The sequence below is a fragment of the Camelus dromedarius genome, chromosome 17, assembly GCF_036321535.1.
Source record: "Camelus dromedarius isolate mCamDro1 chromosome 17, mCamDro1.pat, whole genome shotgun sequence".
NCBI lineage: Eukaryota > Metazoa > Chordata > Mammalia > Artiodactyla > Camelidae > Camelus > Camelus dromedarius.
The window spans coordinates 12,438,670-12,454,105 of NC_087452.1; the positions used below are offsets into that span (position 1 = coordinate 12,438,670).

A 15,436-nucleotide genomic window follows, 5' to 3' on the forward strand; every position below is an offset into this window, starting at 1 on the left:
GATCAAAAACGTAGAAAATATTTGAGAAACTGGAATGAAGCTGAAAGATTTCTATCTGACCTACCATAAAGCGCAGTCCTAGGCTGGCAGTGGGAAGGCTGAGGAGAAACTCATTTAGCATGTCCCCCTTTTATACTTTATGAATAGGATTCTAGTTGGTCTCTAGAGTGTTTTTCCATCTCAGAAGAAAACGAATTATTCTCCTGAGAGGATATGAAGCAGAGTGTCTCTGAACTGTTGGTCACCACGCAGAGCTGAGGGTGAGAGAATTCTACTGAAAACAGGGCACTTAAGAAACAGGTACATAGTGAATGTTGAGAGTCATATATTGTAACCTTATTCAGCTCTGAGGGTGCTGTCTGCCAGGTCTTTGCTCCCTAGGGAGGAAACCAGGGGTAGGAGGTAAGGGACAGTTGTCCTGGGGATCTGATGAATCTAAGAGAAAAGATCTAAATATGGTGACCTTAAGAGTCTCCCAAGGAAATATCCTGGCCAGATGACCTAAATGTGAAGACCAGTCGTTCAAAAAGCCCCATACTTGATCAGAGCTTTTTATAAGACTTTTAGTGCCCCACTGTTAAATATGAGCAGACAACTAAGATTGACAAAGTATTTTTAGACACTTCTTAATAAAGGATAAGAGTTAAAACAAAGGAGAAGAAAGCAGTATGAAACAACAAAGACTATGCACAAAAAATAAACTAGAAAAGAGGAAAACTATAGCAATATTTTCAGAAGAAGAGGAAAAAAAGCAAGATGATATATGAAAGAACAGCCAAAAAATAAAAGGACACTTAGGAAATTTTTTTTAAATATCAAAAACAAAAATACCATAAAAGATCTGGAAGATAAATTTGGGAAAACCTCCTAGAAGGTAAATAAAAGCCATAAAATGGATATAAGGAGAGAAAAACAAGCAAACAAAAATATATATAATACATATATACATGTAGATGAATTATATCTACTACCTAGCTATATATAATTAAATAAAACATAATAAATTATAGATAGGTACTTACATATACACATAAACTCAAAGTTATCAGTTTAAGAAATGTAAGTATTAAATAATAGGGATTTCAGAAAAAGGAATGGAATAAATTATTATTCAGGAAGGTATTCCCGAACCAAGCAATATGAGTTTCCAGGGTGACAAGGTACACCAAATGCCTGATATAAAGGTAAATGGATTTACACCATTGCACATCATCATGCAATTGTGGAACTCTGGGGAAAACAGACTTCTAGAGAGAGGGAGGAAAGATGTCACAAACAACAGGTCAGAAATCAAAATGGTTTCAGCTTTCAGAACAGGGTAACATGCCCAGGTTTCTGAAGGCATGATTTGCAATGCGAAATTCTATTTCCAACTAAACAATCAAATGTAAACATAGAATAGACATTTTCAAACACGAAAGATCTCAGAAAAATTGCATAACTCTTCATTGTTTTCTTAAAAATCCATTGGAAGATGCGTTCTACCCAAATGAAGGAATATGTCAAGAGAAAGTCATGGTACTTAGGCAACTAGGCTTCCCGCACAACCACAGATAGATATTGAAGGGAGACAGTTGAGATAGAATTGAGAAATGAATTGTTGTCAAATGCATTGAAAACTAAGCAAACAGACAAACAAGAAAATTACTAACCCTAGAGAAAGCAAGCACAGGAAACTCAGAGCTAATACTCTGAAATAAACCCTGCACAGATAAAACAAACCAAGAAGAAAATCAGTGTGGTGACATCTTTAATTCCCCATCTCCAGCAAGCCAGAGATGGAGGAGTTTTTAATGTTTATTTACTATGCTTTTCCTCTTTATACATATACTTGCATTAGGCTGGGCTGTTTTATATTCTCTTAGCCATAACAAGATAATCTGCTCAGACATGTATTTTATAGATTAAAATCTATATGCAGCACTTGGTATTTATATTACATTCCACCACAGACAGAATATAATTTAATTCCAGTGCACAAAGTAACCATGTTCAATATATTACAGTTTCCCTGCAGTTACCATTACCCATTTATCTTCCACTTCAATGTTTAAATGATTTAGAACAAATATTCAAAGGTTACCATGAACTCCAGAATAAAAGAAACAAATGAAGAAACATTTGGAGAAAGTGATTGTCTACAACTTGAGTTGTCTAAGTAAGAAAACAAGTCTAAATATCATGCAAGGTAACACTGAAAAATTCCCTAGCAAGTAATAATGTAAAATGTTAACACAGATCTTCTATATTAGCAAGTAATCAAAACAGGCCCTGACATCTATTTAAAAAGAGCATGCACTGTAGATTCTGCTTAATGAATTAAATATGCCAACTACTCAGTTTCAAGGCGGTTAATATATATTTGGTAATGACTATTTATGGCATCATATTAATATTTCCTATAAATAGATAATGTTCACTCAGTCCTCCAACTATAACTTTATGCTGGGTTGTAGTAAAACATCAGGTTGAAGCAGTCTGTAGTTTTGTAAGAGATGAAAATAGGAAATTTTATTTTGCTTGGCTCCAGGACCTAATGGAAAGAAAATGTTTTCTTCTGAACATTTACATTAGGATAAGGAGAGATGAAATGAAAGGGGGGGAAAAAAGCCAGAAGAGGAGAATCTGTCAATTCATCTGATTATTTTCTCCCGTCTGCACTCCTTTGTCCCTATTCCTATCCCGTTCCTTTTTTTGACTTGAAAGAATTTGCTAACTGCTTCCTTGAATATTCAGGATCCATAGACTAAAAAAACAGAGCTTGCATCTGAGGGTCTTTTATGTTGTAATAACATATATTATTCTTAAAAAAATGGCACTAGATCTTGAATGATCACTGTGTTAGTTCAGAAATAGAATGCCCAGGCAACAGAGGTGTCTAATTTCCTTTAGCCTCAGAGTAGAATCAAGAAAAAATTACCAAACTTCTAGTTTCTAACCAAATACTCAGGGCAGAAGTGTGTACAAGTTTGAGAAGGAAACAGGAGACAAAGGTATTTATAGTTCAAGATATTTTTACTGCACAGACTAAAGCTACTGTTGGCTAAAGTTTTGTTTACCTTTGTTCATTTTTAATAAAAACAGAAGGTTGATAGCTAGCGGTTTAAGCTGAATGATGGAAACCAGATACCAAAGAGTATATACTATATAATTGCATTTGTATGAAATCTGTGGCAGAAAAACAATCATAACAGTAGTTGCTTCTGGGGGAGGGGTGGGTTAAGAAGGAGCATGAGGCAAAGTTCTATAGGATGATGGTAATGTTCTATATCTTGGAGTTTGGGGTTACACAGGTGTATGTATTTGCCGGAATTCAGCAGAAGTCTTCTTTAAATTTATATATTTCATTATATATGTAACATTTACCTCAAATAAAAAGAGTATAAATAAATACTGAACTCTGTTTAATAAATGAAAACTGAAGTTTTAATGGGAAAATACTAATATCTGTAAATTATTTTTATTTTCTCTGAACTTTAAACAATGTCACATAAATGTGTCTTATGGAATTATTATTACATAAAATTACTGGAAGATAAAATAGAAGGAAAAAAGACATCTGCAACTTAATAACACAAGGACCTTGACAAGTACTTTTAGCAACCTATGCCTCAATCTCTCCTTGTATAAAATGAAAATTTTGATCATCTGCTTCAAAGTGTTGCATGAGGTTTCAATGACATGATATACATAAAGTTATCTATCACAGTGCTGGAACAAAGTATGTATTTAATAAAGGATACTTAGTAATGATAATAAACAATACAACATCAATCATAGCAAAAACACATTAAGATCTCATGCTTGTTAGTAATAGAACTAGTTAATCAAATTCCAAAGTCTGTGCATCCTGCTGCTTTGAGAAGTGGTTTGCACGCATCTGTCTGGCCTCTCTAGTTGTCATAAACCATGAGCTGTACACTCCCTGTTTTTATTAAGGATAAATAAAGCAAAACATTAACCAGTTACAGGTTTAATCTCTTCAGTGAACAACTTCTTGAACAATCAAAAAAAAAAAAGGTGCAAACCTATAATTCATTAATACCTGTCCTTTACGTTATATATTGTACAATGTACAGTTTTAAAAAACTGCTTAACATACCTTTAAATATTATGAGTGATATGTGCTACATTTTTAAAAGACTATGAACTAAATTGTTATGAAGACCAAGATAATATTGGCATTATTCTGTTAGCTTACCTGAATGCTTTTTGTTTGTTTTCTCCTTTATACTTGAAGAGATTATGGAATTCACATCTCAAGAACTCACTCAGCATTATGTTAAATATTGGAAGGGAAAGAAAATTTCATTTCAAGCCAGTATAAAAATTTACTATATGTATTTTTCACCTTAAAAATACTTCCATTAATCATTTATAAAGTCTCCTTTCTATTAAAATGCTTTAAATCATTCTTTGCAGAAAATTGGGTGTAGAATTAAATATTTGGAGAAAGATATTAGCAGTATTGGGAGACTTCTCTGTAGCAGTACTTGCCACCACTGCAATATGACAGTTATATTCCTTCGTGTCTTGTCATTTCTATGAAACTGAATTTTTGGTTTACTCAGTAAAGCTAGGCTTCTCAATACACCTGTCCTCAACACCTCAAATCCTTTAAACTGCTGTGTAAAGCCACAGAGTTTCCAATTATCTACCTATCTTGTTATGTCTCTTAGTGAATGTAGAACCATGTTAGCGAACACCGTCATTCTGCTGGAGAAAATGGATAGGCCACTCTCTATGCTGCTATAATAAAGACTTCTATCACAAAGAATAAACAACTAAATGAGCAGCAATAAACTTAATTTGCACATTAGATATGCTTTTCCAAGTTCCGACATTTCAGTTGAAAATAATGCTGAAGCAATGAGGCCTATAATTGAACATCCAAAACTTCTCCAGTGGGGAAACAAAAACAAATGTTGCCTGCAAACAAGATCATTTTTATAGCCTGCTGTTACTCTGCTTTTTAATAATTTTCCAAATGCCAGATCAAATAATTTCCTCTTTTATGCGATTTTCATATACCTCTTAGTGTATGTACACATTGTAATGTTAAGTCCTCCAAAATGAAAACATTTAAACTCTCTTTTCTTTTGATTCCGTGTATGCGCTTATGGAACATGTCCTGAAATTGCACTGGGCATCTTCTGAGGCTCTAGCAAGGCTAGTGCTAATTGCACTCCCAATGTTTGAATGGCAAATTGCTTTATCCTGCTGCATTAGTGAAAGAGAAATTTCTGACATACAGTGAAGATAACCTCAGAATCCTCTTAACACAGATAAGCCATATCAGCTAAAAACTAAGCTAGAAAATATCTTACTCTTGTAACTATTCTCTTTTTACATGTTATCTAACAACAACACTTCTTGCATGACTGGGGCTGATAAGTGAATTCAAGGAAAGATGATTGTTTTATCAGCTTTACTGAAATTTCTCATTTGTTCCTTACCACCCTATTACCAGTAAGGTCACTATAAGCTGATTTTAGTTTGAGAGACAAAATTACATTTGACTCTCTAATGACAATCAGATGATTATTGTAGACAAGAAAATACAGCACACACACACAGGTACCCGTCACACACACACACACATACATATACACAGAAGTATTAAGTCATTTTAACCATATGGTTGCAGTCTTAATAGTCAAGAAAATGGTTGAATCAATGCATTGTATTACGATTTCTTCTTAGACTAAAGCTTCAAATGTTTAGGTAATAAAATAATATTTTTGGCAATGATACATTCAACATTCCCACATGAGGGGGAGTTAGAGATAACAGTCTAGTTAAGAGGATATGCTAATGGTAGACTTATCTTAGAACTATACTTGTATGGAAATCCCCAGTTTAATAAAGATTATACACTTTAGACCAATAATAAAGCAAACTTTCTAAAGATGTTCTTATCCAACTGTACATATTTTATGTTTATGTAGTTTTTACACATGTGTGTGTTATTATGTATGTATGTTTTTATATCGCATGTAATGTTAATTGTCAGTGGCAAAGAAGCAAAAAATCCCCAAATCTCCTTAAAATGGCATGTGGCTATTTAATGAAGGTTAAATATAACAAACATGATTTCCTTCCCATTATTAAATATAAATGACGGAAAAAATAACTTGATATTCATGCACGCTGACATATGGCATTTTTGTGTATGTAAATCATCCTCAGGTATTGTGCTGAAAATAACAGAACAGTGAGCTCTCTCCATGAAGTCTTTAGGATTTTCATGTATCTTCATATTTGTCCCACGTTGTAGAGAATGGACTTCTCTATGTTTATTTGAATTAAATAACTAAAAACCCTGAAATTGGGAAAGTGAGAGCATTTAGAAGTTTGTTACTTTCTTTAGATGCTCTTTGTTGCAAAGTATTCTAAGTGGAAATACTGAAAAATTGAAAACTTTCAGATTTTAGAACAAAAGTCAGGATAGAAATTATCTCTGAGAACTAAGGGGGATAAGAAAAGACTCATTCACTGAATCAATAAATATGTACTGAACACACAGAATTCCCAGGACTGTATTAGGACTTGTGAGTTCCCTGCCTTCTTTATGTTTCTTTTCTAGAAAAAGGGAAAGATAGAAAGAAAATACACGTAATAAGTGAATTATATCATTTATAAAAGATGAAATGTGCTACAGAATAAGAAAAGAGTAGAAAACATGAAGGCGACCAGGAATGCAGATTGAGATAGTTTTGTTTCAGTAGCTCCAGCAAAGAACACTGTAAATAAACAAAAACACACCATTTTTTAAAACTTGAGTAACCTTATTTAGTTATTTTCTTACTCATAGAGAGAGTAGAGTACCTGAAGATGATGGATTCTTTTATGGACTATCCCAAAATGTATCTCAGCTTGTTTCTGTCCTAAGAATTAGCAACCTATCTAGTGAAAAACACAGCTAAGTTTCACTTCTGAAATATCCAACTGCTATCTTTAGAACTAAGTTAGCAGCTACTCCTGAGTTTTTCATATTTATGTGAGTCTTCTCCTTTTATGTTTCTTCCATTAATTACTAATGGACAGACAGCATGATGGTGCCAGAGGCTAAAGAAACATTTGAGGAAGAAAAACTATCCATATAGCTCAATCTACATTTTTTTTCCCTTAATCTCTGGGAATACATTATTGTATTTTAGCAGCAAAATAATTTGTCCCGCTCACCCATCACCAGTTTCTATGTAAACTGTCTTTGAGAAACTTCACTTCTACTGTTGATGCCTTCTATCCTTAGTATTTCATATTTTCATTCCTCTTGGATTTCTCCATACCTGGAAAAATTAACTGCAATGTCTTTTTATCCTTTACTATATTTTTATCTTCTCCTGTAATACAATGAATGCATTCCACCTGCACCTTCTTAATTTGAAATGAGATAATGAATCTCTTTTTTTGTTGCTTTGTTTTCCTTAATGGACATATTATTTCTTTAAACATAAAACATTCACACATTTCAGCATCTGGATATTACCAAAAATTTGCTGGAGAAATTCCCTATCATTAAATATAATGCATTTCCTGAAAGATTAAGTCCATCTCTGTCTTAAAAACCTGATGATAATACAATCTTAAGAAAGTGAGTTTTTCAAAATATGCCACAATAGTTGGATTTTGACACAAGTTCTATCAGTTATATTTCCCCTGGGTGTTTCAGACAATTGTTGACATAATGTAATAGACTTGAGAGAAAGTTGGCAGAAATATCTTCCAGGGATAAAAGGAGGTATTTATTTTCTTTGAGACATTCTAAACGATAGTTGAAGTGTAGTAGCTAACTGCTTTTTATTGAATATATTTATTTCTAATAGAAATGATGATAAAGCACCGATTGCTGAATTTAATCATTTGGGCTTAATTAGCTGCTCCAATTCCTCTATCAAGGCAATCATTTTTATCATCTAGGAGGCAATGAAATGATAAAAGTGACATGGCTTCCCCTAAACATACCAATTTTATGAGCTGAAATTTAATAAAGTGAAATAGCAAAGATGAGGAATAGATACGTCTAATACTAATTATGTCCCTTGGTGATATAAGTAGGTACATTTGGATTGATACTAGTTTAAAAGTTTGAAGAAGAGGATATTCAAGTTTATCATCCCAAACTGTGTGAGCTTATCTATGTTTTGTGATGGGAATATAATGACTTAGATGGACACTAATATTTTAATTTTTTCTCTTTGGAAAGATCTGCTTATTAAGGTGGATGCAAGAGAGTCTGCATTTTAGTAGTCATGCACGCGGAGTTTTATATATAAACTAATTATGTACTTGGCAGCCTTATATCCAAGTAAAATTTCCATACAAAACAAGAGTTTCTGAAGGAAATTTAACCAAGAAAAATACCCACTGATGTCTTCAAAACCATGGTCTCCCCACACTGAGGCATTTGTGAAAATCCAAAGATTTTAGGTGCAGATTTTAATTCTGACTAATTACCCACTGGACAGAATTTCAGCTGGCACGGTATTCACATCTACCATGCTATCCCACTGCCAAAGTGAAGCATGCTATTAATGAATACGGTAACATAACTCTTAAATTGTGAAATCAAATATTTCACATATGCTGTATGATACAGGATTGGCACTGTGATAGAGGTCATGATATGCATACATATCTCCAACATTCATCAAGTACAAATGAGGATAATAAAATACCTTTTACGACTAGGCTGCCCGTGTTCTTTGCAACACCAAACTGATTTGTAGCTATGCAAGTATATGATCCAGCATCCGACCTGGTAACGTTATATATCTTGAGGCTGCCATCCTCTAAGAGAAACACTCTAAAAACAAAATTTATAATTAATGGAAGTAAGGCTCTTTAAATTTGGTAAGTCTTAACTACTTATTTTCATTTTAAAGCATTACTAAATCATGGGTATATTTATTAATATGAATATTCCTTGCCTAATTCTGCTCTTAATTTGAGCAATCTCTGAATTTACATATTAGAATAGATGACATTTGCTTTTATCCTGACACAGTATTGATAATTATAATGCTATAACTCGAATTATCATTGCAGATTTCAATGCACGTTAAAAATGAAATGAGTGCTTGCTGTTACAATGCCCATTTGCTTGATTAATAACAAATGCGACTATTTATTATGCATTTTGAAAAGTCAGCTCTCTGGTGAAAACTGAACTTAACATTAGAGAAATGCCAATTTTCACATTGTGTATTTGTGGATTTATAAACCTGGTCTTACTTTGGACTCTTAGCCACCAAACAACAGGATTCTCAACCATGACAGTATTTGTCTGTGCTAGTGAACTGAAGGAACCCATCCATATGGTTCCATAGCCATAGGGCTAAGACCAATATTGTCACATGGTCTGTCTCATCGAAAAGAGTAAGAGGAGGAATAAAAAGGATGAAGGCCTCAAGAATCAGAGTGATTTAAATATTTCTAAAATACCTGAAGTCATATAGTACACAATGGAGGGATAGCTGTTTAAGAAGTTCCAGTCTTTCATGAAATTATTCTTACTAATTTTTTTCCTGAAGCTCAGAAATAGTTAAAAGCAAACATCAGGACACCATTGCAGTCAGCAGAAACCCTAAGATTGGTTTCTTGAGAAAATCACCATAAAATGTTTTAATCAGGAGAGAAAAAAAAATGCCCAAGTTGATGTCTTATAAATTTAATAATTTTAACAACCCTCTAAAATCACTAGTGAGTGGGTATTCAGGATTCTACAAAAATAAATGATGAAAACTCATTTGTAGCAACAATAGTTTTTAAGGAAAGAAAAGGAAGACAATTGGCATGCATAACACATTCATTAACAATAACAAGACAGTATTTTGTGTCATTACAAACATATCCTTATTTCTCTTGCATGTATCTATCAGCCAATTTTATGAAATTGGCTGAATTTTATGAAACCAGCTTCTGAAGTTGTATTTATTATTAGGGACCATTTCCATATTTGTCATCAAGTGAGTAGAGGGGGTCACAATGTGGGTTTAGAATGTTCCATGGCACATACCAGATTTTTTTTAACTCATTATCTTGGCATAGTCCCCAACAGTAGATGTTTGATATCTTATTTAATTTCTGAAATGTCTAGATTTCTTGATCCCAGTTTACATTAAGAATTGAATCATACTGTTAATGACACAGTGAAAAAGCTGTTCCAGTATGCAGCAAACTTCTGGCCAAAACCAGTTCTTTATCTATTTGAGTTTTGTTTTTTTTTTTAATCTCTATCTTTTGGGTGCATTATTTACCTCTAGAATTTACAAATAACTAAGAATTTTTCAGCAGTACAGAAACATTAAATTTTGCCAAAACATTTTTTTAAATGTTAAAAATATATGCTAAAGGCCATCAGACAAACTTCTCAGCTAGTAAAGCCAGTGTTTATATGTCATGTAATTTTTCACTTAACTTTCAGAAAAGGATGATTTATATAAACAGTGGTTTGATATTACCCTGAGTTCACCACCCTTTTCAGTTTCATTGTATATGTTCAATAATGCTTCTTAAGCTTAATTGAAATTGTCATCGCTGAAACTGATTATTTCTTTTCAAATCCTAATCAGTCATTCGACATTTGTCAGGGTTGAGATACTCAGAAGGCAAACTAAGACTAGGAAAAATTAAAATCTGCCCAAGACTTGGCAGCTAATAAGCATTAAACAGAGAGTGAATTGAAAGTTAAACTGATTATCACTAGCAGGTTTTAGAACCATCACTTTGCCTTACTCGCAGTAAATAATTCTGCACATTGACTATGATCAAGAAGCTTCTGTTGAGTCATCATTAGATGCCCTTAAGATAGTCTTATGTTTGCTTCTCAAAATACGTTGTCATTCCAGACCTACTGAATCAAACTTTGCATTTTAACGTGATTTTCAGTCATTGGTATGCAGAATAACATTTGAGAACTTTGTTCAATTCATTGTAAATCAAACTTTAGCCTGTAAAAATTATCTTCATATCTAAATAAGAATCCATTTTTCATAAGATCAATATGCAAAAATGTGTAAAATAATAAAAAATGAGATTTCAGTATTTTATAAAAATAACCAAACTAGTAACCAAACTGATTTATCATTTATTAAAAATAGATGATTAAAAATAAATTTTCCACAGTGACCTAGGATATAGAAAGCCATAGATTTAACTATAATTAGATATTTTATAACATGATAAATAATATGAATATTTCAATTTATCATTTTTTATTAATAAGAAATATTAAAATATAGTAGGAAAACTTAATCTGTAACACTGTGGATAGACCCAGACTACCTAATCATAGCTCTAAATTTATGAAGAACAATTAAAGAAAAACTATTAAATAAAAGAATTTCCAGTTCTGTCACATATAAAAACATGACTTAGCAGAAACAATTTAAAAAAAGGAAAGAACACCCAACTAACATCAAACCGTATTAAACAAACTGAGCGATTGACATTTTCAGATAAGGAAGTATGCACATGTAAAAATTAGCTGTAACATTTTAATTGATGGTTATGGTAACATTCACAGAGAAAGATAAAGACTGATTTTTTTTTCTATGCTTCTTTTGAAATATTCTAAAAGATACTTTAAAATGGTACCAGGAGAGTTGGAAAGGGCATATTAATAAATTGTATTAATGTATTCTATCTTTATTAAAAAAGAGACCTCTCTGGTATTTAAAAACAAAACATAGCCACAAGTATAGATAAGCTCAGCTATCTGAAAAAAAATAGGGAAACATTCTGGTGATAAAAATGGAGATTTTCATAAATAATTAGCAAAGAGAGTATAAGTTACAGAGAAGAAAGAAAAAGAAGAAAGTAATTGATTACATACTATGTATTTAAATTAAGACAATGCTAAGGTTATACTACTAATGAAAATAGATCATAAAAGCGTATATGAAAATGTCTGAGCACTATTTATATGGTAAGACTTCTAAAAATGTAATAGCAATTTTAATGCCTAATTGGAAATAAAGCAATGCTAAGACTTTTTTTTTCTTCTAAATTTATTCAGCAAATATTTACTAAATACTTGTTGTGTTCAAGGCAATAGGTATGTGAGAAATAGAGAACATTAATGTCAAGGATATTCTTTTCCACAGTTAAACTCATTGGTCGAAATCCAGTCAGATGGTGAACTATTATTGCAAGCTAACTCTGCACAGGTCCTCTATGAAGTGCATAGTAAGTGTCAATTGAATCCTTAAGTAAACCTCTGGGCTCGCTATTGTTATCATCCCCGTTTTCCAAGTCAGGAAAGTGAGACAAAGAAATAAGTAGGTACCTCAGGGTACCTGCTGAGTAATGTAGGGGAAAGATTCCAAACTTGTTTTTCTCTTTAGACCAGGAAGCACTTATTTTAGCAAGTAATCTTTCACTTCAAGTTTACAAAGTATAGTTTAATAATAGTATAGTCACTTAGAGCATAAACTTTGGCATAGTGTATGTATATATACATATATAAATTGTGTTTACATAGAATGATCTTTAAAATTAGAGATTTTTAATCTGACCTTCAGGGAGTCCAATAACTCCCCAGAATGTGCTAGAATATTTGTGTGTGTGCATATATGCACACTTTCTCAGGGTTCTAAGCTTTTGTAAAATCTTTAAGACAAGTTTGATATCCTCTACTATGGGAGAATTTTCACCATAAGCATGAGGTAATAATGATGGTGATACTAAGGATTATTTTTCTTCTCCTCTTACACTGTCCTATTAGTAGTGAGTTATTAGCAAACATGGAATTTGGGGTTAAATGCTTCTAACAATAAAGAAAGAAGGAAGTGTTTTGTCACAGTTCAGTGTGAGCACAGGGACCTGAGAGGTATATACCAGGTTTTTTGAAAGGAGCCTAATGCCTGAAAGATTGTCTCCAGCATTAAGTTTCAAGGCCTAATACCCTTAATTGAATTCATGCCACTTCCTGTCTGTGTACTTGGGAAGTCAATCTTTCCAAGCCATACTGTTCTCATTGTTATTTTGGGAATGGAAATAGAGTTGTTGTAAGAATTGAATTAATTAAATGCTAGCTATTAATCTTATGTTTATTCTTTGCTGATACTAGTATGTGGCCTTTACTCTCCTATGTGACTCAGAAAAGCATTTTTAAATCTTGCTTTGGTCTCTTTACCTGATATCTTAAAAAAAAAAAAAAAAAAGCCCTTTCATCTGACTGGACTCAGCAATACTTTTTGTGACTTTAACTAATACATGGTTATCAGTCCCTGGACTGTCTTGATTTTGGGGTCACCAAGTTCTGATATTTCACTTACAGTCCATGTAGGTTTCCTCCTTAACTCTTCCTTTATAATCATTTCACAGTTCTGTGATAACACTGTTCCTCTCTAGTATCTACTCTCAAATACCTGCTTAGTTAGAATATTTCACCTGTTCATACAATCAAATAGAAAATGTTTCTCCAAATTACCAAAGCTTAGTATTCTATTTAGATGATTAAATCACAAATTAAAGAAGTTGCATTTAAAATGTTCTGTAAAAATTAGAATTTAAAGACATTGACATGTATAGATATATTATGACCACTCAACAATAGAAAAATTACTAGTTAGCATTTGTAATATATCATGCTATTCCTCTAATTGCATTCTGGGCATAAAAAGTGGAAATTCAGACCTACGGGCTGTGTCTGACAGTCAAGTGACATTGGGAGATTTTATAGTGGCATTAGAAAAGTAGAACATGTAGAAAACTGAGCCACCAACACATGTAAACATTTCAAGGTTAACTGATAAGTTGAAGGCAGACTATATAAAGTGAATGTCCAACATTTCAATCTTCTCGCTGTCAGGGAATGTTAGTAGCATAAACGGAAAACAAAAGTAATAGATGGCCTACTTATTTGGCTTCTGCTTTCATACCCTTTGCCTTCTACTTGATGAGCTATTGTGAATAAAATACTAGGAAGACAGACATCACATCAAATGAACTCAGAGGAGTCTTTACCTGGAACGTGTGTGTCAATTATTGTGTCATTCTAAGGAATTAAAGACTAATGTCAGATGTTTTTACCCTTTCTTTCCTAAGTTGCATGTGATACCTGTTCATTATAACCTTTATACACATAATAGAGATTAGCACTCACATCTCATATATCACTACAACTAACCTAATTATATCTGATCTTTGATTTGCCTGCATATAGAAAACAGATCTATATATGTCGTCCCCATGTGCATAGAAAATGAGGGAGGCTCTGATTCTTTTTTTGTTTAGAATTCACCATAGCTTATTACAAAATTTGAAGACAAAGATTAGCAATAGCCGAATTTGTTAAACTCAGAGAAATTAGGACATTGGGCAATTAAAATTTCTTACTGCTGAAACTAGAGCAATACTGCTATTTTTATAGTTAGATTATTAACTGGAGTATTGCTTCCAGTTCTGTGTAAAGATAATACTGTAGACCATGAAATTTTAATTGACTAATTTTACTGATATCTAGAAAATGTAAAATAGATTGGATTAAAATGAATTAGATAAGAAGTAGAAAAGTATGTATAAATTTTGACTCTGCACAATTTAGGTTTTAGGTAAAATGTCTCACTGGAATCCATTTTAGATCAAATATTGATATTACATTTTAATAATTTTAGCACCTGTTTATCATAGTTAAGGTGTAATATCTATGCTAATCTCATTTAATAAGCTATCTTTTAAAAATTCCTTATTTTAACAAGCTACAAAAATGATCTAAAAACAAGTAAATACCAAAACTTCCTCATTTAAGACAAAGTAAAAGTTCTCTTTTCCATCTTTTTATGTCAAAAATTTTCAATAGCTCTAATGGCAGTTCTACACAGAAAATATCTCACACCTCTGACCAGGGCAAATTTAAATAATCAGTAGGTTATGAAACCTTATTTTATCATCCCTTATAAAATCATCAGTGTAGTAAAAAAAAATCAAAACAAACAAAAAACCCAAAGAATTCAAAAAAAGATTAAAAAAAGAAAAAGAGAGACAAAATGAAGTGCCATCTCAAGAGAGAGATGATTGGGCACAGGAAATAAAATCTAGCCTCTCTACTAAATGATACTGATCACCTTCAGGAAAGCACAACACACTTAAAATCTTTAATCAGTTCTAAATGAGAAAAACACATACCAGAAGTTTTATGGAAATAATTCTTAAATGTGTTATTATCTCTTATTTTGTCTGCTTTTTAGGAAAGAGCACAAATATTTTCAGGGAAGAGTTGCTAAGTACCAAAGAGAAAACAAATGCTCAAAATTTGCAGATCTTTCTTAGAGTACATCCTTCACAGACTTGCTAGACGAAAACAGAGTCTCTTCCTCAAGTATCTAGCAGAAGATTTGCACTCCAGTCTGCTTATCTGAATCCCATCCATCCTCTCAAGCCTGCTTTGATTTCCACTGAAACAGACACACCATATTCATGTCCTCAG

The 15,436-nt window shown here is 32.5% G+C and overlaps 1 protein-coding gene across 1 annotated transcript in view; it reads right to left on the bottom strand.

Moving 5' to 3' along the window:
• LOC105095302 (contactin-6) overlaps positions 1 to 15,436 on the bottom strand; it is a 255,776-nt gene that overhangs the window by 31,565 nt on the left and 208,775 nt on the right. Inside the window, exon 12 of the mRNA XM_010987428.3 lies at positions 8,682 to 8,809. Within this exon, the coding sequence (XP_010985730.2) occupies positions 8,682 to 8,809 (128 nt within the window). The remainder of the gene's footprint in view (positions 1 to 8,681; positions 8,810 to 15,436) is intronic.